The 26687-nt window shown below is 42.9% G+C and overlaps 1 protein-coding gene across 3 annotated transcripts in view; it reads left to right on the forward strand.

Annotated features, from left to right (window-relative positions):
* Positions 1-26687, forward strand: part of sbf2 (SET binding factor 2) — a 145981-nt gene that overhangs the window by 97239 nt on the left and 22055 nt on the right. For all 3 annotated transcript variants that reach the window (XM_070555014.1, XM_070555015.1, XM_070555016.1), the window contains 13 exons: positions 2487-2555; positions 16623-16793; positions 16879-17150; positions 18006-18178; positions 18314-18387; positions 20946-21141; positions 21351-21478; positions 22396-22571; positions 22660-22793; positions 22883-23084; positions 23236-23432; positions 23511-23651; positions 25629-25712. In XM_070555014.1, the coding sequence (XP_070411115.1) occupies positions 2487-2555; positions 16623-16793; positions 16879-17150; positions 18006-18178; positions 18314-18387; positions 20946-21141; positions 21351-21478; positions 22396-22571; positions 22660-22793; positions 22883-23084; positions 23236-23432; positions 23511-23651; positions 25629-25712 (2017 nt within the window). The remainder of the gene's footprint in view (positions 1-2486; positions 2556-16622; positions 16794-16878; positions 17151-18005; positions 18179-18313; positions 18388-20945; positions 21142-21350; positions 21479-22395; positions 22572-22659; positions 22794-22882; positions 23085-23235; positions 23433-23510; positions 23652-25628; positions 25713-26687) is intronic.

The following is a 26687-nucleotide window of genomic DNA, read 5'->3' on the forward strand; positions in this document are numbered from 1 at the left end:
GGGGGTTACCCTACCTTACCCTAACCACGTCTAAAGAATACTGGGTGCAGACTATAATTAGCCTGTTACATATTTGTTTTTTAATATACAGAAGGTGCTAAAAACATTAATGTTTTCCATTTAAAGAGAGTTAAATGAATACTACTAATAATCATTAAATGATGGAAAAAGACTTAAAAATGACACTAATTATCCACCTTATTTGTGGATAATTATCAAGTCCTTGCATGAATGCGACCGACTTTCGGTCCAGCATTTGTGTACATGGAGACCGTGGATGGAGGATGCGATCCATTCGCACTGTTCCACTTTGAATGGGCTTTTTAGAGACTCAAACTATGTGTGAACACCAGCTGTCACAGCTCAAACAGGACACAGTTACACATCTTCTGAGAGAGATGGAGGATGATCTGAAAATCTGACCAAAGCTAACAAATGGTCGCATTTTAGCTACTTACCTAACCCTCACATCAGACGACGGGGCGATAAACAGCTGCAAAAGCTCACAGGCTTATCAGTATGAGGTTTAGTCCTCCTCATTAGTGAGCCAGAATGAGGCCAGCATTGATGTTCTCATATTGGTCATGCCTACACATCCCTTAAAATGTTCATTTTTCTCATGTCTTTCTTGGAAAGTGCTCACAGGAAGTATTTGCATTTTCACATCCGGCTGTTTTTCTTGCAAATCTTCCTTTTCCTCCTTTTTTCTTCACTGAATACGTGTCTGAAGCAGAGTAGCAGCGTTGGTCACCGTTAGGCTTCTGGAGTGAGACAAAACCTGTGAGACATGCTCTAAATAATGGAAGGAAACGAAGACCGCAGGGTGTCCTTGCAAACAGACGTGTGGGGTGACCATTATCTCTCCCCTCTTATTTTTTAAATCCCAAATAAGTTGGCGTTCACTCCCCCACAGCGCTACGTGTGGATCTATTCAGCCCTGTGGCAATGAGAGAATCCTGAACACGACTTTGCTGCTATCAGCTGGTTTTGGTGGTTGACCTTCATGGCTTTTGAGCTACTTATCTTCTCTGTGAGATCAAAAAAATGTTTTTATGCCTTTGCCTTAAGATTGACTTTAACCTTTTCATGTTTTCTCTTTCATTGGTTTTCCTTTTTTTTTTTGTAAGACTGGTCCTGGTTTGTTTAAAGGACGTATTTTTGTTTTCTTTGATCTGTACATTTCCACTTGTTCTAATTGACTTCGGTCCATGAACTCCTTTGACCTGCAGCCTTGTTGTGGATGCTGATAAACAAAGCGTTGGCACCGTTCCCGTAAGCTGGAAAATTTTACCGCAGCCCAAATAAGCGACAAGACAAAAAAAAACTAAAACAGAAACTATGCCGCTCAGTCGACGGGGGGTCAGGCTTTCATGTGTTTCGCATTTTCTCACCCGACCATACATTCTTGCGTGTGTATGTTTTGAGGACTGGTGGTAACTGAGCAATCCCCCACCCCACCCCCCACAAACTATCAGAGCATTCCTTTTCTTCTATCTCCCACCAAAATAAAAGACATCTTAACCATTTCCTGTCAGATAGAATTATGAGTACACAGCTTATGGAAGATACAGATGTGACTTAAAATGCTGGAGGCAAAAAAACAACAAATAAAAAAGAGATAAAATGTTTGGGATGGAGGCATTTTGCTGTCTTGAGGTCACACTGAGGTTGCAGGAGGTCAGAATCGGGGTCTTAAATCTTGTTTCCTCTGACCATTCATTCACAGAGTTCACCAAATAAATCTCAACACAGCTTACCAGAAATAAGAAGTAATTTCCTGTGGGTGAAGTACTTTTCAGTCTAACTTGTGTATTTTTCTCCTGTTCTCATCACTCTTATGTGATCTCTGTATGAAAAGTTTCATTTGGGCCCCCTAAGCCCACTGCTTAAAGCCTTTTAATGCTTGATTTAGATAAATACGTTAATCTTGAACCCAACAGCCCAGACCTCAAAACGCAAAAAAATACACCCATGTGGTGTTTCTGATTAAAGAATAAATGAACAGCAAAAGCCTCCTGGCTAATTCTTGGTGCTTCGGTGATCCATTAAACAGATGACTGGGTTTCATGCAACAACTTGTCATTTATTCGAAAGAAAATTGAAGTCTGGTTCAAGAATGCGCACCCTGAGATGGTCAATAAATTGAAAACTGAAGGATTCTGACAATTGTGCGAAGGCATGGATTATGTAAGGCTATTGAAAGCACATGTTCCAATAACGGACAAGACCAGTGAGGGGTTTTTGCAGGTTTTTTGTCACACAGATTTTCTGTAACATATTTGTTGGACAGATATTTTGCCCCTTTTGTTTTACCCCCAAATCACATTCCTGCTATGCTGATCCACTGAAAATATCTCTAATGAAATCCTTCTTCGTAAAGTTAAGTGGCCACATTCAACATGACCTATCTGCTAAATATCAGATGCTTTTAAGCGTTTGTGTGTCTTTCACCACCTCTTACCTCATGTTTTTTGTTCCACCTGCAGGACTGCTCCACCTCTGAGGAGTACACGGTAGCCACCGCGCTGCTGCCCCTGTCAACAGCCTTTTACAGGGTAAGGAAACACAATAGGAGGCTGGCGAATCAGCCATCGGTACGTAAGCTTTTGCTGCGCTGTTGGTGGGTTGCATCGTGAAGAAATATGTCCATGCAAAGGTTTTGTAAGGAGTGAAAAATCTGTATCAGTCCCAACCCTAATAACCCAGTCCTGATGGGGCTCAAGGTAAGGCTGGATTATTGCGGGCTGCTTTGACCTTTGCTTATCCTCCAGCTTGTATAGATTTGGTGCAGCATGTCGAAGCTCCCACAGAGAAGTGTGAAGAACAAGCTGTGGCCTTTGATTTTTCAAATCATAATATCAGCGAGGGGCAGCTGCAGTGTTATCTGCAACAGGTCCTCTCAGTTTGCTTGTTTCTATAGAGACGGACAACACCGTCCCCCTCGGCCTTTTGTCAGACACCAGAGCCTTACCCTGGGATCAGGTCTAGCGTGTGTCACCGTGGGACTCGTTCAGCTGCCAGATTAAACTCATCATGATGAGGCTAAACTGTTATGTCTATTTCTTTGTTAACATGCCAAAAATTAGCTCAAATTTCAACTATTTATGAAAGTCGTGTCTTGTCCTTAAGCCTCACTCAAAGGGTGAAAAGAAAAGTAAGGTCAGGGAGGAGCATGCCAAAATGTCCTGGTTGATGGATTTAATGTTTTTTCTGGAGGGGTGCACTAACGTGAGGAAAACGAAGCTCAGTCTTCAGAGCAGCTGTCTTGGAGGTGTGGGATTCAAATGCACATATCCTCCTATCGTGCCTCGTCCCACATGCTCTTAGGCACTTATAATCAATGTTTTATTTTGTTTTTTAACTGCAGCCAAGGAGGTTTGGTAATATAACTGGAATTATTCTTGCTAAAAAAGAAACAAATATTATGTACCGCTGGACTAAAAGTACAGATGAAGTTGAGATAAAAGGCAGTTATTTAGGTTGTTGTTGTTAAATGTAAACAAGCTACTTTTTGGTGCAAAGATGAGGCGGCGAAGACATTTAAAGTTGTTGAAATATTTTCAAGTCACAGTTTTGCACCTGAATGTGAGTGAGAAAAGGTGTCAAGATTTTCTTATTTTAGCTTTGATAGCATCTCTGTTAGCGTCACCTTTAAACACCAAATACTGAGTAACTGTAATAGCAGCCATTTGTCTTGATTGATAAACAATGGTTGTTCTTTGTGTTATTCAAGGTCTTTGAGTCTTAATGAGGCTCATAGGTCAAAGTAATCAGTCTTGTTAGTGTTAAAGCCTTTGCTATTACAGCCATTTAAACCCAAACCATGACACTGCCTCCTCCATCTTTGACAGATGGAGTGACATGATTTTAATCATAAGTCTTACATTTTTCTTATTGTTCTGATTATTTTTAATTTGATTTTCACACATAATCATGTTACAGAACTTGTCTTTTTTTAAGTCTATTTAGGCTCCCTAATGCCTTGAATTGTCTCTGGGTGTGGGAGTTTTGAAGTGATCTGGATTGCATGAAATTTATAATAGATACACTTAAAAGTGTGTGCTGGGGATAAATCTACCTACTTTGTTTCTTTTTAAGCACTTTTTTTTATCTTTTTAATTTGACACACATTTCATCGGTCATAGAATCATTGCATTGGATTCCCGTGTGTTTCAGGGTCAATTTTAAGGTTCATTTAATGGATCTTAAGTGTCTTAATGGTCTTGGGCCTTCTTATCTCTGACCTACTTTTACCATGTGAACCCTCGCGACCTCTGGGCTCCTCCTGCAGCCACCTCATGGTTATCCCTAAAGTCAGGACACACACTCACGGTGGGGCATCACCCATTCGGGGGAGCTAGGGGGGGATCCTGGCTCCCTCATAATTCCAACCATGATTTTAACTACTGAGCTGCACTTTGCTGCCAAGTTTGTATCCGAAAAGGTCACGTAGAGTAAACTGTGGAGATTTACTTTGTGGCGGCTGTTGTTGCACACACCCCCCCCCCCCCCCCTAACAATTTTTAGCTCTTATGTCTGACTTGGTGGTTTCTCAGCTCCAGGGAATCCTTTCAAAGGCTAGCTGTGCAAAAACAGATCCAGACAACTGAGAGGACATTCTTGTAATCTTGAAGGAGAGTTTTTTAGTGTACCTATAGCCCCCTTCAGACAGGCCATGAAAAACGGAAATGTTCGGGACTCTGTCCTTAAGACCATGGACGTAACTTTCACTTTAGAAGTGTGTGTGTGTGTGTGGGGGGGGGGGTTATCTTTACAGTACGTTCTAATGGGAAACAGGCTTCAACACAAACGGTTGTTTTCCGCTTGGTCCTAGAGCTCAACCAGTGTCAATATAGCGTAATATTGTTTTTGGATGGTAAAAAGTGCAGGGGTCCAAACTTGACTTTGGAAAAAGTGGGGGGGGGGGGGGGGGGGGTCATGCCCCCCCCCCCCCCCCCCCCAAATTTACGTCCATGATTACGACCTTTGTGTCTGAATACAAACATCTGGATAACCTTTTCTGTAATTAAACCGGACGAAGCCCTTAGTAACAGCAGGCGCGTTCAGGGGCGGATTAAGGACTGAAGAAGATCTGGGGCTTAACACACACACACACGTGACACGCACTAGTCAACATCACATATATTTGTCTTGTACCACATAATTTTTAATCTGAAGCTACATATTAAGCATATTCAGGGCAGAATATTGTTCCTGTTAGTGTTTAGTGTGAGATGATAGTAAATATTCCCTTTCTTTCTCCAACAACTTTACCTGATAAGCTAACTTTAGGCAAACCAGCAGCACAACAAATATTTTCCAAATAAGACTCACAAACCTGAGTCAACACCAGTCTCATCAAAGCCGGGGTCCTGTCGTTGTACTTTTGGTCTAAAAAACGTCCTTATGTCCATCTTCACTCATGCGTTTCAGGCAGGGTGTAAAAGAAACCAGGCACTGCACAAGAAGCCGGCTGCTGAAGGGCTTCTTCTTCAGTGGTGGAGGCTCAGGCAGGCTGTATACAAACTACTGCTAGCTGCTCCCTCTCTGTTGGACTTTGGTACTGCATGTTACTTCCACGTTTGAGATCCGGGGCTTTTCATTAAAGATTCGGGGCTTGAGCCCAAGTAGCCGGGCCTAACGCCGCCCCTGCCGTCTCCTAGGCGCGCGACGGAGCGCTTCCCACTAGGGCTGTCGCAATAATCGCAAGAACAATATATCGCGATATTAAGAAACCCACCGCGCTGCATGACGTGCCACCGCAATTACCGCACTTGATTAAATCTCGCGACAGCGCATGCTGAGAGGTAAAGTCCGCGCTGATCGAGGAGATAGTAGGGCACTTTTTTTTTATTTCTCTTAGATGTTGCAGCCAAATTTGCATTTCAAAGTTAAACCTCCTGAATAATGTTTTTAAGTTCAGTCAGAATTGGGATGCTGCCCCCGCGACCCGGACCCGGATAAGCGGAGGAAGACGAAGACGAAGTTCAGTCAGAGAATGCCGTTACTGCCCTTTGATCTGCATTCAATAAAGTGTTAAAAATGGCCATGTATTTTTTTCTAACATTTTTTAAATGTGTAAGCACAATGTTTCAAAGGAAATATTGCCATGAGTTTAGTAATTAACAAACAAATTTGCTAAGTACATAAATAAAAACGGGGTGCAATAATATCGCATATCGCAATATTGAGCTGCCCTGACTCACCACAGGGGGAATTCCTCAATCGCGACAGCCCTACTTCCCACCGCTTCCGTGATTCCTTTATTAATCATTGAGCTTCATAATCCAGGTCTCTTATGCGTCTTCGTGTGCACAGAATTATGCTTAACAAGTCCGACCAGTGAGAGGAATTCTATCTCTTTGTCTGCCATGTTTGACTGAATGGCTTTGTTTGGGTAAATGATGCATGTACGCCCGCCGCACTATGTTTACGCAATATCTGGGTACAGCCACACACACACACCCCCTCCCCCTCAGACATCTGGAACTTTTCCCTGCTGTGTGAAGGCAGCCAAAAGGACAAGTTCAGGTACAAATGTGGTGTGTCTGAAAACACAGTTCTGGTTAAAACCCGGACTGAATTGTCCACACATATTCCAGAATGTCAATCTGAAAAGGGCTTATGAGTAGTCAGCACATCACCTGCAGTAACCAGTGATCAGCTTGGTCTCAGGAAGGGAAGTAGTGAGGATTCATGGCAGGAAAGATGAACTAACTGGTACAAGGAGGCCAGCAGAAAAATAGATCTCTAAAACATCCCATATTTTACAACACCTCCACCAAACACTAGATAGGGATTTTTCACGAGATCACTTTTGCCCTTCAGTGCAGTTATAACTTAGTCCACTTTGCAATTTGGTGTTAATCTGAAGTTGGTGGAAAAACCACATTCACTCCTAAACTGGCTTTGCTGCAGCCTTACATGGATGATAAATTAGTTCTGAAGTGTTCAAAAAGACTTATTAGAAATGTTGTAAAGCTGTTCATTAGTGTGATGAACTGGTTACTATTTAAAAAATATTTTTGGCACACTAGTTATTTTTGAGCTGTAATACTTGTAAAAAGTCTAATTTCTTTCAATAGACCTGTAGAAAATGAAGCATATCAAAAACTGGAGATGGAGGGACCTGAAACAACTTTCTTTTATTGTTGATGCAGTGCAGTATTTTTGATCATTGCTGCTTTCCAAATGTTGGGTGAGAGATTGTCTTCCTCTGTTCGGGGAGCGCTGATACTTCATGAATCAGACGTTGGTGGAGTTTTTGTTTGGTGTTCTTGGCTGGGCTTTGACCAGCTCATGCTGTGTTCCTGCTGTCAGTGGCTCTGTCATCGTAGTGCTTCAGTCTGCAGGTCAAGAAACATGGGAAAATCTTTCTTCGTTCAAGTTTTCACCTCCTGACTGCTGCTGCACAGATGCAATGTTTAGTTTTTTTATGTTTACACTGAGCAGCTATTATCTCAGATTCAGCGGTCAGTTGTTTTTCTTTCCCAATTCCTGGGTTTCCCCTTGGCTATGCCCTGTTGGAAGGTTTGATGCTGCATTCACATTTTTTTTTGCAAAGCCCCATTCATTATAAGTGCTAGTTCTGACATTTTCTGTGTGCTGAGGTGGGGTCTCTTACACACTCTTTCATTAGGGCCGGGGTCTCGTTCACTGGAACGTGACACGAGTTTTCTTGAGGGCATCGCAGATCGATTACAAGTGGGGAAACTCTCAAACGAGGACGAATTACTCAACAAGCTCTTGACTGTTAGCATTCTTTTACCTGAAGTTTATGCATGGAGGAATTTATCTACCAGCTCTGTTAAACTAATGTCCACATTGTCCTCAGGAGGGACAGTGACGCACACTTGGACCTCTGTAAAAAGATGCTCTTGACCTGTTGGAGCCATTTTTACTTTTTAAAAACATTTACGCTAGTTGTGCATTTGTGTTTTGTGCAGTCATGGTCTACCGATGCCTTGACAAGTCTGTTTATTGGTTTTGACTGTTGGCGTGTTTTTCTCGGTTGTTTTACGTGACTGAGTGCTATAAATACGTTCATCAGAAAGCAAGGCTTCTTCGTGAGATGGTTTTCTTCCAAACACATTGTGGAGTTGCGGGAGTGAGCAGATGGATTGTTTTTCAGGTCAGGAATGCGTCCTCGCCGAGGACTTGTCCAGAAATAATGGCTGTTTCACATCAACGGTTCAAGAATGCCCCAAATTCTTCCAAAACATGTAAATAATGTCGCTGCCTCGAGGCTCACGACAGTTCAGATACAGCAGTCTTCGCTCAGTGTCTCTGTTCAAGTATGCACTTGTTGCACCGGGGACCGCGCACGTCATCTCTTTGTCTCTGATGGATGTGGCAGGTTTGTGCGATGCTAGGTGGATGTTTGGAGGCCATAGTCTGTCATACTCTCATCCTCTAAATCAGGGCTCAAAGTTCAAAACAAGATCCCAAACCCTGATAGCTTCATTCCTTTGGTCTGTATGCAGTTTTCTCTCTTCTGCCCTCCCCTCAGTGGTGTACTCGTGCTTGTTTTTCACTCTTCTCCCATAACCCTACATTCCTGCACTCTGCTGGTCACACGTCCAGATGGGTTCAATAGCACCATACCCCCCCCCCCCCTCATCTCTATTGCCACCTTCCTTTCTCTCTTCCTCCCTTTTCCTCCATCCTTCCCTCTCCTCCTCCTTGCACATCTGTCTCTTAAATATTTTTTCGAAACGTAGCAAACCATCATTAACCAGAGCTGCCGACCTCGGTCAAACTGACCCGAGCGCATCCGGCAAGTCAGAAGAAAGGCCAGGCTGGATATAGACAGAGCTGACAAATAACACACTCACACCCCCTTCACAAACATGGACGCACACCCACATAACATCTGCTGCAAGACACTTTCCACACTCAGCTGACAGGAATGTGTGAGGGTATCTAGACTGCTGCATGTCTATGTATTTGTCTTTTTTTTTTTTACTCCATCTTAAATTTGCACGTAGATGAGGCTTCGCGTGTTCTCCAGTCTACAAATCTGTAAAAATTCAACCTCTTATCAAAGCTATTTCACCCCCTCCAGATTTATTCCTGTCGTTGCATCTAGAAATGATTTTGGGCCAGTTCTACATATTCACTTACAGGCAGCATGTTTGGTTCCTCCAATAGCAAAGTGAGATTAATCATCCGTCCCACTGAGTGAGCAGTTAATGTAAACAGGCAGTCATTAATGGTGTCTTGATATTGGCTGATGATCTTCTGCAAGGCTGTCCTCTGTCACGCTGACTGTAGATTTTGTGGAGGTTCAGCAGTGTTTAGATGGAGGGAGACGAGGTGGGTTTATTCAATTCAATTCAAATTTATTTATTTGTAAAGCGACAAATCACGTCAAGAGTCGTCTCAAGGCACTTCACATGGTAATTCAGTTCAGTTCATTAAGCCAATCAGAAAAAAGTTTTATATATAAGGAACCCAGCAGGTTGCATCAAGTCACTGACTAGTGTCAGTGACTTTACAGCAATCCTCATACTAAGCAAGCATAAAGCGACAGTGGAGAGGAAAACTCCCTTTTAACAGGAAGAAACCTCCAGAGAATCCTGGCTCAGTATAAGCAGCCACGACTCACTGGGGATCAAGAAGACAGAGCAGACACACACACGCACACACACGCGCACACACACACACACCATATATACCAAGTAATGTTTCTATGGTTACATTGTAATTTCTTATTAAATATGCTGTTTGGTGAGAGATAAACTTTATTGTATTTATCCTAGTGAATCTATAATTAAATGGGTAAACTAGTAGTAGCACATTCAATGTCAAAGAAAGTAAAATGTTATCAGGAGAGGGAGAATGTTTAAATGGTCAGCAACAGTGTTCAAGCCGATGGCCCCCTCCATGAGGGCACCACAGCTCAGCAGAACACCATTGTAGCTTCTTCTGGGGAAAAAACACTTAGAGAAAAAATAAAGTTAACAGCTGAAATAGCAGGAAATAATACAGTTAAAGAACAAATTGTAGAAGAAAGTAGTAGAGTGTGGAAAGTGGTCAGTATGTCCTCCAGCAGTCTAAAGCCTGATTCATGCTTCTTCGTCAGCTCCACAAGGGACAGACACGCACGGACTGACCGAAGCGTTTTGCTCTCAACTTCTCCGTCCCCGGGGAGTGTTGCAAAGCAATTCCCCGGCAGGACAACAGAGGGCGGAGCGCTGTTCTGTGGTATCCTGTCATGTATCGGTCCAAGATAGTGTGTTTATATTGTGTGTTTTTTTTTGTATAAAAGAGACTTTTTAACACAGACGAATTTTTCTCTCATCCTCTTCCACCTTTTCATGCGCTCCCCACCTCTAAATCCACGTTTCCTGTCATTTCCGTCCACAAATAAAACGCTTGCTGCGCATCTTTTCAGTCCTCCAGTCACGGGAGAATTAAACGTTCATGTTTTAAGAGTTTTTTCGCGAGGTATTCTTCAAGCTGCTCCGTGTCTGCTACTAGTTATCCTCGGCTCTCTTTATGCTTTTGAGGGTGCAATGGTGGCGGTGTGGACGACAGCGGCGTCCTGACCAATCACAAGCTTGCATTGTCCGTCTTGACTGACGGATGTATAGAAAAGAGAGCTCGACTCCGTCCTTGCGGAGCTCTCCGGCAGGCTCGCAAGGACGTTGTGTGTCTCCGCACTGACGCAGACGGAGAAGCATGAATCAGCCTATGGCAGCATAACTACAGAGATAACTCTGGATAACCTAGCCTTTTAGATGGAGGCATGTTGGAGGCAGGGCAAGGGAGAGCCGTTTTGACCAACTGTACACTCCACCTCCCTCTACTCACCCACGTGTCCAGATTTGGGCTAATGTCAGATATTAATCATAGACCCTATCAAATAAAAATGTTTTAAGCCTAGTCTTGAAAGTAGACAAGGTGTCTGCCTCACAGACTAAAGCTGGGAGTTGGTTCCACAAGAGAGGAGCCTGATAGCTAAAAGATCTGCCTCCCATCCTATTTTTAGATAACCTGGGAACCACCAGTAAACCTGCAGTCTGAGAGCGAAGTGCTCGGTTAGGAACATATGGAACAATCAGGTCACTGATGTATGATGGAGCTTGATTATTAAGAGCTTTATATGTGAGAAGGAGGATATTACGGTTTAGTGCAATTTAAAGTCGGCCGACTGAGCAAAAGCCGCAGAAGGAGCCAAACTCTTTCAATTTAAATCAGTTAAATACTTATTGCTTTCAACAAACCAATTTATTGCAACAGAGCCCACTAAATTATCTTAGCCATGCTAATGTTTTACTCTTCACAGACACATTATTATGTGGGTTAATGCGCTGTATTTAGAGTTTATGTCGTCTTGACGTCTCAACAATCATTCCAGTAAATGTCGCATTCTTGCTCTCTGCACACGTCCATACAGATATTTCTTTTTCTCAGCAACTGAGTGGTTAACTCTTATCAAATCATTTTTCAGTGGCTTGTCCAAAAATGTTTAAATGGCCCGTGTGTCAACAGCATCTTTCCATTCGAAGAGACTCAAATTAAGAAAAGAAAAAAACAATTCTGACTTTGGACTTTGTCTAAATTCTCTTCTGGTACTTAAGTATTTGTAAGTATTTGTTTTTGCAAATTAATGCCCTTCCCATAAGCCTCAGCTGCAGTTGGCATTTATAAATAAATATAAAATGGCCTGTATCTGATATAGCACCTTCTAGGGTTCCACAGCCCTCCAAGACACTTCACAACACATCTAGTCATTCACCCATGCACACACATTCACACGTTGGTGGTGAGGAGCTACAGTGTAGCCGCAGCTGACCTGGAGCGCTGATGCCATCGGTCCCTCCGACTACCACCAGCAGCCAACATGGGTTAAGTGTAGGGATGTCCAATATTATCTGCCTAACATTAATATCAGCTAATTTAGGCATGTGTATATCGTGTAATATCGGAAAATATTGGTATTTAATTCTAATGACTCAACATTTACATACCATGCACACGTTATACACCAAACTCTTCGGCTTCATCACCTCTCTCTTAAAACGTCATAATATGAAAGATCTGAAGTTTAGTTTTTGAGGTATTTTAGGTTTATTTGGGACAAATTGTTAAGAAATAGGAATTTTTCCCCTGTAGTGAGGATCTGCTGTCCTAAGCATGTAGCTAATTAAGTAAAAGTAAGAAAGTAAATTTTATTTATATAGCACTTATCGCAGATATAGAAGCACAAAGTGCTTGACATAGATCAAAACAAAATAAAACAAAGTAATTATCTCAAAACAGAAATAGATTAACATCAGAAAAAATAAAGTCATAAGATTATAAAATTTCATAAACAGGTGAAAGATTAAAAATTTGCGTTAAAAATAAGAAAATAAAAGTTTTAGGTAAAAGCAGCTTTAAATAAAAGGGTCTTTAGCTGTTTTTTTAAAAGTGTCCAGACTGTCAATGCTACCTAATGATAAAGGAAGAGCATTCCAAAGTCGGGGTGCAACAGTCTGGAAGGAGCTGAATGAAGACTTGCGTAGCTGTCAGCCATTCAGGGGCGAGGCGTATTTATGAGTAAGACTCCAAATCATGTCGTTCTCTCCCTCCCACTCCCCCGAAAAACTTCTACTTCCTCATACGGAAAAACCAGAGCATTTTTTTTTTTTACTGAAAACGACTCAAAAGGCATTCGTTCATACTAGAGACCATAGCAAATTAATTTTACAGAGCAAGTGACCTTTAATTTCGATTAGTTGTGGCAGTCATATTGAATTAGATTGACTCCAGTACAGCTGAAACATTTCAAAAACCTAGGTAACTGCTAATAGAGCGCTCACTTTTTTCTTCATAGCTTTTAATTAGTCGGACTTTTGTTCCACAGTAATTTAGATAATTGACATCTGTTTCTTCTGGCTCTACATCATTAGCCAGCGGGGTATCATAGCTGCCCTCATTACACACCTTGTAAACTCAGCGTTTCCTGAAAAAATGATTTCATTTTGGTTAACTAATATCAGGAAACACTTGGCAGGAGTCTTGGCTTCAGTAGCATAAATAGTTGAGTTGCAGTTACATTTACTACACCAGAGAACAGGTTCTATAAAAGCAACTTCCCTGCCCTGAATGTGGATATCCTAATTGGAAGTAGACCGATATATCGGTTGGTCGATATATTGGGCCGATGTTGACCATTTTTTATGCATCAGCATCAACCAAAGTTTGTCCTTAGTAAAGCCGATTTAAACTCAGGCACGTCTGCGGGCAGCCCGGTGCTGATGCAGAAGTTAATTTAAAAGTATTTTTATGTTTACTGACATCTGCATAAATACTCTTAAGTTGCATTCAAGTTTCTGGCGTTAACACTGAGCAGTGCACAAAGTTAAGATTTAAAAATTAGTTAGATCGAGAGTTCAAAAATGATTCAACTTCAGGAATTTTGTCCATCAGCTGATGTTATCAGTGACATTTTAGCACTTCTAATAAGCTTGAAAACGTCTAGATGTTGGTCGTGAAAATCGGCCCATAAAAATTGGCAGTACATATCAGCTGACCATGTTTCCTACATATCGGCATCGGTAATAGACAAACCCATATCACTGGACCTCTAATCCTAATACATGGTTAGCATGTTAACGCCTAGGAACCTTGGAGTGAGGCTCTGGTCCAGTGGGACTTCAGAGGTTGCGGCTGCTGTGTGGGCATTAGCTCTAAGCTCTCTCCTGGAGTCTGGCCCACCGCAGTGGGAGTAGAGATGTTTTGGTTTTGTCTCTTGTAATTACAGTAACTCACTCCCCAGTTCTCATTCTTCAAAAGCAACTTTGAAGTGATAATCGACACGAGTGGATTGTGTCACACTCGGGAGAGAAAGGAGAAGCTAATCTAATAACAATCCAGAGCCTTACGTGTGGCCCCAGGCTTTACTGGGAGATGGACGGATGGTGAAAGTTTGCTTGGTGACTGGTCGTTTATTTGAACGCTGCTTCTGTTGAGGTCATGTAATATTTTTCATTCTTTTCTCATTCTCTTTGCGGTAAGACTCAGTGTGTGTGGAGAAGACGTTAATTATTGAGCTAAGGACTCCAGGTTCCTTTTTGAGGAGCTGTTGTTGCAGGCAGCAGCTGATTTACTTTTCAGATGACTTTAATGAAAAATAACAAGTCGGCTTCCAAATACATCCTGACACAAAGTACAGGAGGAGGCGGTACGCAGCTCCTGTGGGGGGGTTATCTGTTTGAAAAGTTACGACTCATGGTTTTTCTTTTTAAAACCACATGGCTGACGTTTGCTCCTTCTGCTGAACATTTTATAGACAATCGATTGTACAGAAACATTCTGGAGTCAAGTTACAGAGAACCAAGCCTACAAGATGGGCCGGTAGTGGTGTTAATGTGCTGCACTTCTTTTTAAAGACATTTCCTTTTCTCCACCAGAATAGGTTCCAAATCTTGGGGATTTTGAGGGAGATATGTGCTGAATGGATACGATCAAATCTTTTAAAAGAGTGCGTCGTCTTGCTCTCTCCTGCAAGACGCCACTGGAATTCTCAGCTACACACAAAATCGTATCAATCATGAAATTTACAGTTTTTTTTGGGTTTGCTAATTTGATTCGTTTTTCCTCTAAAGCTGTAGATGCACCTCCAGTAATTGCACTCTGATAGTTTCAACTCAATGTGCTTGTTATTTCAAAAGATATTTGCAAACTGACTCAGGCCTAGTCCACACGTAGCCGGGGTTTTTTAAAAACGAATATCCGCCCCTCCAAAAACTTTCATCCACACCACCGCGTTTAAAAAAAAAACTGTCCACACGTACCCGGATAAATACGTTGTTAAGGACATGCCAGACCTGTAGGCGGCAGTACTTCCCCGTTCTTAACCTCGTTCTTCGTCTGTGGTCTTCCGCAAGGAGCAGTAGTTCCGCTTGCAAAAACAAACAAGCAGAAAGCGCTTGGACAATTGATGGATCGGGTAGTGACAGAGTGCAGCTCTGAGGGCTTCCATGCTGTCGGCTAGTGTAAACACAGGTCGCACACGTGATGTCAGCATTTTTTGTCGCGGAAAGTGACGTTGCGGATCTTAAAACTCCGGTTTTGTCTGTCCACACGCAGACACCCAAAACGGAGAAAACGCAGATCTTCACTTTGGCCGGAGTTTTTAAAAAGATCCGTTTTCGTGTGAAAAAACTCAGTTTTCGTGTGGATAACAGGCCAAAACGTAGAAAAATATCTACGTTTTGGCAGATCCCCGGCTACGTGTGGACAGGGCCTTACTTACACAGAGAAACAGGCAAAAACATCATTTCAAACCTCTTTATTTTTTTGCACGCCATAAAAGTGTTACTAAAATCCAAACAGATGTCCAGTCTGTAGCTTGTGCTGTGATTGTTTACTTAATATTTGTACAATCTTCTATTAGTTCTCTAATAAGCCAATTTTCACCTCATTTTCCAAAGGTTGCGGAACGTTCTGGGCTGCTAGTATCACATGATGTATCGTCTGAAGCATGCAGTGCCGATCAGAAGATTGCTTAAAGGGGCATTATGGAAGTTTGACAGCCAAAACATGTATAGAAATAACACATTTCTTCTTGATACATTCTCCTACAATGCCCTGGTCCTGTAGAATGAGCCCTGGCATTTTTACTGTGATTGCCTGTTTTTCTGTAAAATCACAGAAAAAGAGAGCTGCTCGGGTCGAGCAGGCTGCTTCATGCGCGTTCACGCTCAGGCAGAGCCCGTAGCATTTGCTATCCGTAGCTTTAGCAGCAGAGAGTGAGGTACTGCCAACTCAGCGACTTTGTCGCTGTTCCTAACGCCTAGTGATGAACCTAGCTACATTTCGGAGGACCTTTAGCTACTTTCTTCTAGATATTTTCTGCAAATTAGCGACAAAATAGCCATTTTCGCTCCGAACCGTTCTGTCATCAAGGATATAAATGTTACAGATACAAAAGACGTCAATGGCGCTTTATCTCACCCAGTAAGACGTCGGACTCTCGTGCAGTAGGCCCGGGTGCGATTCTGGATGTGAACGTAGTTTATTTAGAGTTTACTTTTTACATTAATGGTATATTTTTTTTACTGTAAGATGCCCAAATTTTTATTTGAGACTCGCCGAACGGCATTGAATTCACAGATAAAAAAGATGTGGGTTCAACTTTCATTTTGGAACAATTTTTCAAACAAGGGAAGGGCATGATCAGAGCATGCAGGAGGACTCACCCATCATAAACCTTTGTCGGCTGTGCTGAAGAGAAAGGTACAGAACCAAATTATTTAATTAATTAGCTGCGTGTTCTCCTGTCCTCTGTCCTCTGGGCCACACACACACACACACACACACACACACACACACACACACACACACACACACACACACACACACACACACACACACACACACACACAAGGGTCTGTCTCAGCTGTTATTTTCTTAAGGAGTGTGCACGTACAGCATGCGCGCCTCGTGCCCGAGCCTACTATTGAGGCTGCCGTTACGCTTTTGGCCTGAGGGGGCAATCGCAAGCATAAAAATTCCAAACTCCATAAAGTCCTTTTAACTTAGAAAAACAACAAACTACAAACACAGACCCCAGACAAATATGAAATCATATCCATACAGGTGACTGACTTTGTGGTTTTGTCTCACAGAGGCTGGCTGCTGGAGTGAACCAGTTTGCCTACACCTGCATACAAGACCATCCCATCTGGACCAACCAGCAGTTCTGGGAGGCCACTTTCTACAGCGAAGTCCAGGGTCAGATCCGAGCCCTTTATCTCAACACCCCAGCAGAAAAGATGGGCATCACCACGAGGCTGATGGTAAAATATCAACTAAAGTTACACATTGGGAACGTTAGCTCAAAATTTACAGAGCAGCTGTAACTATTTGCTGCGACTGCTGCAGGACGTCTCGCCCCCACCGGCTGCAGGTAGAGAGGAGGAGCACACAGCCATGGCCCTGGCAGCGGAGCAGCTGCGCTTGTGGCCCAGTCTGAGCAAGGAGAAGCAACAGGAGCTGGTGAAGAACGAGGAGAACACCGTGTTCAGTCAGGCCATCCATTACGCCAACCTCATGGTTTACCTGCTGGTTCCTTTGGACACTAGCAAGAACAAACTGCTGCGCACCGCACCTGCTGCAGACTGGGAGAGCGGCAGTAACAGCATTGTGACCAACAGGTCAGGAGCATGATGACAACCAAGCAGAATTAGAACGTACCTTAAGCTGTTTGCAGAAAATGTCAGGTACAACAATCAGAGGAAACATTAAGATCTCATGATTCATGAGGTTGTGAATCTCTCTTGGTGAGGTGATGATAAGCTTGTTGTGGGTGTACGTGGCGTAACTCCAGTCTACACGATGTCTTCCTCTGAAGCCAAACAAAGTGCAGCTGCTTTTCTGTTTCCGGCCCAAATCCATCCTGCAGACCATGGCTTCGTTTTCATCCACTCGGATATTTAAACCCATCTAAATGTTCTGAAATGACCCAAACCGAACTCCGGATTTTTTCTCTGCACAGCAGTGACTAGAACACCGAGTGTGTCCTCCATCAAACATTCTGAATGGGTTTCCAACCCTACCCTGACACATAATATTAGGTTTTAAAGTTTTGATAGTTTAATCCGTTTTTAAAATTTAGTCAAAGTCTTGATTCTTCTTCATGTCTTACCACAAGAACAGAGTGTTACCTCTTTGTTTTCTCTGTTCCGAATGAATGTTTCAGCCAAAATTGTATTTATGTGAAAATTTGGAGTGTTTTGCTTTCCCATTTTTGCTCCAGACTAGTTTGTTCTACATAGAAAACATTTTACATGTGTCCATCCAGAGAGAAAGTTGCGTCACTGTCTCATATAAAACCCTCTCCTCAGATAACAAACAATCGACGCAGCCGGCATTACTTTGTTTACCCCAAACTGAAAACTACTCTCATGTTCTCCACTGTTTATTCTTCAATCGGTTTCTGTCAGGACACCACCGTCCTCCTGAACACAATGCTTTGACCTTTCTCCATTTCACCCGGTTTCCATTTGCAGCATCGCCGGCAGTGTGGCCGAGAGCTTCGACACAGAAAGCGGCTTTGAGGAGTCGGAGAACAGCGACGCTGCAAACTCCGTGGTCAGGTTTGTCGCACGCTTCATCGACAAAGTGTGCACAGAGAGCGGCGTGACCCAGGAGCACATCAAGAGTCTGCACAGCATGATCCCAGGTACAGCACCGCCGCTCAGTCCCTGCCCCAGATCCTTTCTGGCTGCAGCCAACATTTACATAAGCCTAAGCCCCTGACTTGTCAAGCGGCCTTGGAAAGTGCATGTAGTAACTGATCCCAGCTTCTGCCCCACAGGAATCGTAGCAATGCAGATGGAGACGTTAGAGGCTGTTCATAGGGAGAGCAGGAGGCTACCTCCCATTCAGAAGGTGAGCAATGCTCCTGTCTGAGCTGAGAGTATATCATACGAGTAAAAGAAGTCTTTAGGCTACAGTAATGATGTATTTTTCACTCTGCAGAGGAGAATTCAGTAGTTCTGGTTTGTGTGCATCAATGTTGAAACTTTTGGTGACTTTACATTAAGCTCAGTTCACGTTGTGCATTTTTCGGTCATTGCTAAGGACTGCTTTCATGTCACACTGTGCAAACTACAGAGGTGGCAAACTACACGGCCCAAGATTTCAGTGAGCCTAACTGCCCAAAGTCTCACTCCAGAAGAAGACACCAATGTCACGAGCATACAAATCGGAAAAGCATATGTCGCAAAAACCTGACAGATACCCAAGACGGCAGCGATGAGAGGGGAAAAAGCACTATAGCATTAACACTTCTATTATTATCTAAACTTAACCCCAAAAAGGAATTCTATACATGTTCTTGTGTCTAGCCTCCATTGGTGCTTGTGTTGCTAATGCTAGCTTTTTGCATCCCTCCTTGGGTGGTTTTTCACTGGTTGAATGCTGACCATAGCTGCTTGAAGACTGTTGGAGGCTTGATTTGGTCACGAGGATGCTCAATAAGCTGTTGCTGGGCTGGTCTCACAGGATGCAAATTACGAACACAAGCATGACTCTGTTCACGATGAAATATTTGTTTATTTTTATTTTTCACAATGACTGAAAAATGCACAGTGTGAACCTCAATTTAGACACCAGAATGTTGTGTTACACAGAAGAGCTCGTGGCTGACTCAGTGACTGCAAACTCCTTAGGTCTGCACCCAAATCATCACACAACCACTGCCGTGCCGAAATGCTGTGGTACTGAGTGTTTTTTTTTTTCAAACATTACTTGGAAGACGCAAGGCTAGTTCAGGGAAAGGGCATTCTGCTGAAAACTCTACTACACAAGCCCGACTTTATTCTTTTCTGATTGTCCTTCATGAACCTGAACATATTAGCTGTGGTCAACTGATACGTGTAGAGTCTGAGATGTAGCTGCTGGGATTCTTGCATTTTCTCTGAGCACAACATGGTCCTTCATATTTTCTGCTCGTCAGTAATACTTGGTTACCGTTATCAGATGGATGAGCAATCGTTTCTCTAAGCTCGTTGCTGATGTCTGCCGTCTGGACTAGTGATGCACCGATATGAATTTTTTGGGCTGATACCGATGTCCGATGTTAAGATCACTGTTATGGCCAATACCAGTATACTGACATTAATGCTTCTAAAATAGCAGCTTTTATATAGAATGGAAATTATTAATACCTGAAATTCCTTTATTATTTACACACACATTTACACTGCTGAGATGATTACAATCACTTGTCACATGACCGAACAAATACACGTCACCCCCCTCACCCTCTGAAACAGATAAACAAATGGAAACGAGATGGAAAAAATATTGGTTGTTAATATCGGCCCAGTTTTATTTATCGGACCGATACCGATATGTTCGGCCGATAACGATATTGATGCCGATTTATTTTGCATCCCTATTCTGGACCCTTTAAGCACCTTAATGCACCAAACCCGCCAGACTTAGTAGTATTGCATTAAGATGAACTTTGGCATGCCCTTGCAATAATTTGAGACAAAACTTTCATTTTTAAGTAATAAATGCGTGCTTCAAATAAAAGAAATGAAACCGAGTAAACAACTCTGTGGATGAATAACAGCAACAGTGAGGAGCTGTTATAAGTTGCTGAGTTTGCATCAGTAATGATTTGCATTGGGACTCTCTTCTTGCTTTTCATTCAAGGACAAATACAGGAGGCTATAATTATCTCCAGGCCAGACCTCAGCTCCCTCAGGTCGGCTGCGGCCTCAACAGAAAAGGCTTTGGATGAGCTGACGTCCCTCCTCTTTCATATCTGTGATCGTGGAATAAACAAGCTTCTCTTTAGCCGCTCTGGAGGCCAGAAGGAGCTGAAGCAACGAAGGGTGCAGACCTGCTTAAGAATTAGGTGCATCCTGTCAGCTACGTGGTTAACCATCGGTCCCATAAACAAAGTTTACGTTCACTGAATCCTTTTGGAGGTGTGTGCATGTTGCTTGCGGCGTGCACGGACGTATGTGCAAACCAGATAGAAGATGTGCATCCAAAGCAAAATGTGAAAATCAGCGGTTTGATAAACGAGACAAGCGGCTGTAAGAGCAGATCACACATCTTTGCTTCAAAGGTGGAGATGAAAAGGTTTTCTCTGCAGAGCATGAAGTTGTTTTTCTTGGAAGAGCAGATTTATTTAAAGCTTGCGTGATGGTTGGTGTGTTTGCTGGGTTTGTTCTTTTTATTGGTGATGTGCACGTAAGGCTAAAACTCGTCCAACAAGCCCATGTGGTGCACTGATTTGACATTATTATGATAAATTTATTTCCTGCGTCTGATTCAAATGACGTAAATGTTGCTGCCGAGTCCTACTCCTTAAGTTCTTTGTTGTCAGTGAAGAATGCCTCGGTTTAGGCTCAGACGTGCTCGTGGGCAGGTACTTTCTGTTCATTTTTCTTGCATAATTTTATGCTTTTTGTATTCTCTGTGGCTAGCCGAAGATTTTGCGTCCAGTGCTGCTTCCTGGAGAGGAGTTGATGTCAGAGGGGCTGAGGGTGCTGTTGGACCCTGATGGCAGGGAAGAGGCCACCGGGGGCCTCCTTGGGGGTCCCCACATCCTCCCAGCAGAAGGGGCTCTCTTTCTTACTTCATACCGCATCATCTTTAACGGCGTTCCCCATGATCCACTGGGTAAATGCTGGACCACCACAAGCCCGATCATCACTTAATTTCCTTTCATTTTTGCATAAAATTAATACTAATAAGTAATAACTTTTCTGCTTACCGGTTTTTACACTTTGATTAAAGTCTGTTTTGGTGAAGGATCTGTAGAAATGTTTGTTGTGTCGGTTCGATGCGGCTGCCATCGTGTCAGTGGCATTTTGCTGATCTTTTCTCAGTGGGGGAACAGGCGGTCGTCAGAGCGTTTCCTGTGTCGACGCTGACCAAAGAGAAGAAGATCAGCATCCAGAACCAGCTGCAGCAGAACATGCAGGAAGGCCTGCAGCTCCGCTCGGCGTCATTTCAGGTAAACGACGGGATCCTGGAAAATTCCAAAGCACTCTCTTCTAAATAGATTTAAATGGCTTTATTTCCACGGGGTAATCTCCCAACACATTTAGGTATGCAAGCTGTTTTTAGAAAGTCAAACTGATTATAATCATTATCATCTTGTCTCATCTTCCTCCACTTTTCTGAGTCATGGGGTAAGCAGCCCTGAATGGGGAGCCCAGATCTTCCTCTCCCCAACCACAAGGTGTTCCCAGGTCAGCCTGCAGCTATAATCCCTGCAGCGTGTCCTGGATCAACCCAGGAGGCATCCTAACTGCATGTCAGATGTCTGAGCTCCTTCCACGATCTCTTAACGCTGTGGAGGAAACTTTTTTTGGTCTCCTGGAGTCACGATCCAGTTCTTATGGTCGTTACTCAAAGCTCCTGACCACGGGTGAGAGAGGGAACACTGATCAGCTGAGATATCGAGAGCTTCCCCTTTCATCTTAGCTCCCGCTTCAGCATCTCGATTCACCCTATTTATATCCCACTCCACCCCTCCCTCACTCATAAACTCCTCCACTTGAGTTAGGACCTCAGTCGACATTAGCAAGACCACGCCCCTAAAAACACCAAAAGCTCAAGGGAAGAGAGGATTAGTCTCTTTTTTTAAGTGTGAAATTTAAGTCCTCAAATGTTTTTAAATTTCTGTTCTCTTTTACAAAAAAAAATAAGCATAAATAAACCAACAAGATGAATTTTAACAACATGGCACCAGACATGAACAGTGGAGACAAGCAAATGATGAGTTTAGGCCATTCGGTGGTTTGAACTCTAGTCGCCATCGTAAGTGTGATTTTCTTCAGAAGTTGCGCCACCTGACAATTTCACACTGACAAAAGGACTCTTATGTTGTTTCTGGTGAATAATCAGTCAAGTGTGTTTCTTCTACAGTTGATAAAAGTTGCTTTTGATGAGGAGGTCAGCTCAGAGATGGTGGAGGTCTTCAGGAAGCACCTGCAGAGAATCCGCTATCCTCAGTCCATCTTCAGCTCCTTTGCTTTTGCGGCAGGACAAACGGTTCCCCAGCTAATCTTACCAAAACCAAAAGAAAGAAACACTGGATTAAGGTTTAGAAGTCTGCTGTTTTTAGTGAACTATTTCTTTAAATAAGTTCCTCCACCGTTCTCATGCTCCTCCTCCATCCGCTGTTCGCAGAACGCTTTCAAAGACGATCGTCAAAGGAGCAAAGATGGCTGGAAAGATCACCATGGGCCGCAGCAGCCAGAGCTCCCTGAAGAAGGTGGACAGAGGCAGCAGGATGACCTGGCATGAAGACGACGACATTTCTGGTGAGAGACGTGACACGTCTGTGTGGACAGGAGTGAGAGACTTGGGAAGAGATGTGTAGATAAAACTGAGGTTTTTATGTCCGATTTAGTCTCTGATGATGGTGAACCACCACCCAGCAGCACTTTAAGAGCATCAGAGAAGTCAACCATGGAGCAGCTGGTAGAGCAGTCCTGTTTCCGTGACTACCAACGTATGGGCCTGGGTACCATCACTGTCAGCTCATCTCGCTCCAAGTCAGGCGATCAGTTCAGGATCACAGCTGTTAACAGGCTCTACTCCCTCTGCCGCAGGTACCTGCATCAGCTCAGAAACCCACCGGTGTCACTAATCACTGTAAAATGTCAACATGTGGCGGAGTTTTCAGGATCCAGCAGACTGGAACAGCTGATTCACGATGACAAACATTTGTGTGTGAGATTTCTCCCCTCTGTATCTCATCAGCTACCCAGGACTGCTGGTCGTTCCTCAGGGGGTGCAGGATAGCAGCTTACACAAAGTGGCTCGCTGCTACAGGCACAACCGTCTGCCCGCTGTGTGTTGGAAACATCCTCGGACCAAAGCAGTGCTGCTGCGCTCGGGAGGCTTCCACGGCAAGAGCGTGGTGGGATTGTTCAAGTCACAGAATCAGTCCTCAGCAGGTGTGTGTCACACCTAATGTTGTTTCTTCTTAAAAGTACGTTTGATTTACAACGATTCCACTTATGTTTGGTTCTTAGCACCAGCCTCATCTTCAGATTTGTCTAGTAGTCTGGAACAGGAGAAGTACCTGCAGGCGATTCTGGACTCCATCCCCGTCTACTTTAAAACAAACGGGACCAACACGCTGTCCAATCGCTCGCTCATCGGCCTCTCGCCAGGTAAACCTCCCTTTATTCCTTTTGTGCCGCCATTAGAGTTTAAATGAACTCATCTGACACGAGTGACATTCTTGATGAACCACTAAAACCCAAGTTCCTCTTAAGTTAAGCAACTTCAAGAGGAACTTCACTGAGAGATCATTTTTTAATGATTATTTCTGATTATAATCGGTCACTCTTTAGTTTCTCATGCAGGCTGAGCATGAAAATAGTCTCCTACACCCATCTCCTGCATTAGCTTCTGATAGAAAATAGATGGTGAGACTCTAGGATGTGAAAAGCCTGAGAGATCTACATCACCCTCTCACTTAAAATTCATGGACTCACCTACCTTGGCTCACGACGGGAAAGGCTGTTGTTAGTTTAGCATTCAAGAAACGGCAAAGAACATCTCGACTAGTACAAGATAACCGTTAGCATTAGCAACTCCACCACACAGCAGAAATCCTCCAGCCTTGTGTTATTTGTGGAGATGATGAAGCATCAACGTTGCAGAGCAAATAGAGTCAGTGGTAGAGTTGTGTTGCTGTTAGCCAATCAGAGAAGCTACTTTCTCCTCTGGCTGAAGTCATCATGCTGAAACAGGCGCACTGGGGCTTTTCCCCCAGAGTGTGACTTGCAAGGTGTTCATTCCCACTGTAGTCCACTTCAAATGCATGAAAAATAAAATTAAATAAATGAATGAATTTCTTCTTTATAGTGTGAAATTTAGATGTTGTATTTATGGTTATGAATAACGTATTTTCTCACAAAGTCCTGCCAGCAGGCCTGTTTGTACAGTAGCCAGTGGAAGGCAGCCAGTAATCTTATCAGCCAACGTTAATGGCTGAAAGGGGCATGAGAAAGGGTCATTTAAAGCAAACACGTGTAAACTCTTTGTTCTCCAGATGTGAACCGAACCTCTCTCAGAAACGCCTTTTTTATATTAACCTGAAATCATAATAAATCACCAATACATCCTACTTTACTAATCTGTATTTTGATTTTTGCTTTGGAGGTAAACATGGAGCCAGCACCTGCTAAAGTCCTTATAACAAAACTAGAAAAGTCTGGAAATCATTCATTGCTAAATGAGTGATCTGTAAACATTGGTTGGTTAATGAAATTTCCATGAAAAATATTTGGCTTGTATTTTTATCACCTGAACGGGGTGTGCGTGCGTGTGCGTGTGCGTGCGTGTGTGTGTGTGTGTGTGTGTTAGTAGCTGAGGCATCGTTTTCAGTTTAGGGTCGCTGTGAGTGTCTTTGCCTCAGTGATCGTCTCGTATCTGCACGTTGGATAATAAAGTAAAAGGAAAGCTGTGTTTAGCCGTTGATCTGAGTGCAGAGTTGCCTCCTCTGCTGCTGCCCCTACCTGACCTGATTTAGAGGGGAGGACTTAGCCGTGTCGTGGGAAAAATGCATTGTTTGTTTAGAAAAGGACACGAGGCCACTTGGAGTTCATTTATTCCGATAAAGAAAAATAAAAGTGCACACTTGCAGCCTTTAGAGTTATTTCTGTTTTCTGCTGCTTCTGTTTTTTTCTTCGTCGTTCTCTTCTCCTTTGTGTTTCCACTGCTGAGCGGCTACAGTTCACCTGCTTATCTCAGTGTGTGTGTGTGTGTGTGTGTGTGTGTGTGTGTGTGTGTGTGTGTGTGTGTGTTGTGTGTGTGTGTGTGTGTGTGTGTGTGTGTGTGATTTAAAGGGGAGTTTGTACAATAAAAGGTTATGTCAGAATCACGACAGTCGGGGTCTCTGCTCGGTTTATTTGTCTCCCCTGATTTCCACCCACCCGTTTCTTCATCCTGAACAAAAATGAACTATTACCGCACAAAAAAACTCTTCATTCAGCTGTCATCTTTAAATTAAAATAGATTCTTAGCGTGACGAAATCAGCCATGTGCTGAAATCCCAGTTCCCATTAAACCCTGACGCCAGGACTCCATAGATGCTACGTGACGCTAGTTTTAACTGTGCTGTGCCAATGTTTTACCTCCAGGCAGTGAACGAAAGACATCGAAGATATCAAAGATGGCTCCCGTCCATCTAGACATCCCGTTCTCGAACAGCTTCACGAGAGGAGGTGAGTTTGTTACCCCGCAATGTTAAACACGTGTGAGCTCCTGCTGTGAAATGTGAACACACAGAATCGAGGCTCATAATCATCCTTTTTTTTTTAAAGGGAACACAGCTAAATGTAAAAAATGCCATTTTACACACGGTAATCCATATCTCATATTTACTGGAGAGGATCACATTTAGGGAGAAAATATTAATATCAAGATTTTACATCGAGTAGAAAAATAAAACCAAAGTTCAACTATTTGTTTGTGTCTGATCTAAATGCCTCGGGCTGTTGTTTTCTTGATTTAGAGATTTATCTCTTTATTTTTTTTTTTATAAAATCAGAACATTCACTAACATTTTTTCTTAGAAGGATCACTAATCATCCTGTTTCCGTTGTGTCCTGACACTTTTGACACCGATGTAGCGTCAGTCTCCGTATGAGAACTTTATGTACGGTTAAGTTGATACATCCCTGTGACTGTTTATGTTGGAATGTGAACTCTTTAAAAAAAGAAATCTAAGAACTTTATGCTGTGTTTTTGCTTCAGCGCATATCTGAGCTGTTAGTCATCGCTTCAGAGGGCAAGGGCAAGAAGCATTGTTCAGACTGACCCAGCGTGTTTTAGTAAACCAAACAGGATGAAACATCAGCCAGTTTTGTTTTTCACTACTTTTTATGCACTAATCTGCAGTGCTATTGATCAATAACAGCCCCTATTTATGAGGAAATGCAATGTTGTGTTTTTCTAGTCTTGATTTAGTAGAAAGATGTTAAAATATTGCAGAAACGCACTGATTTGATACAACTGTTTATATTTTGTTTGTTGGCACAAATAGAATCTTGCTGAATGTGATTTTATTCACTACAATCCTTCTTGCAGTTTATCTTTTTTACAGTATATTTTCATGCCTACATTTCAATCTGGAAACCCTTAATCCCAGCTTTCCACTGGATGCATATTCATTCACAAAGCTTGACATTCATAAAGCA

This window comes from Nothobranchius furzeri, chromosome 9 (assembly GCF_043380555.1).
Source record: "Nothobranchius furzeri strain GRZ-AD chromosome 9, NfurGRZ-RIMD1, whole genome shotgun sequence".
Lineage (NCBI taxonomy): Eukaryota > Metazoa > Chordata > Actinopteri > Cyprinodontiformes > Nothobranchiidae > Nothobranchius > Nothobranchius furzeri.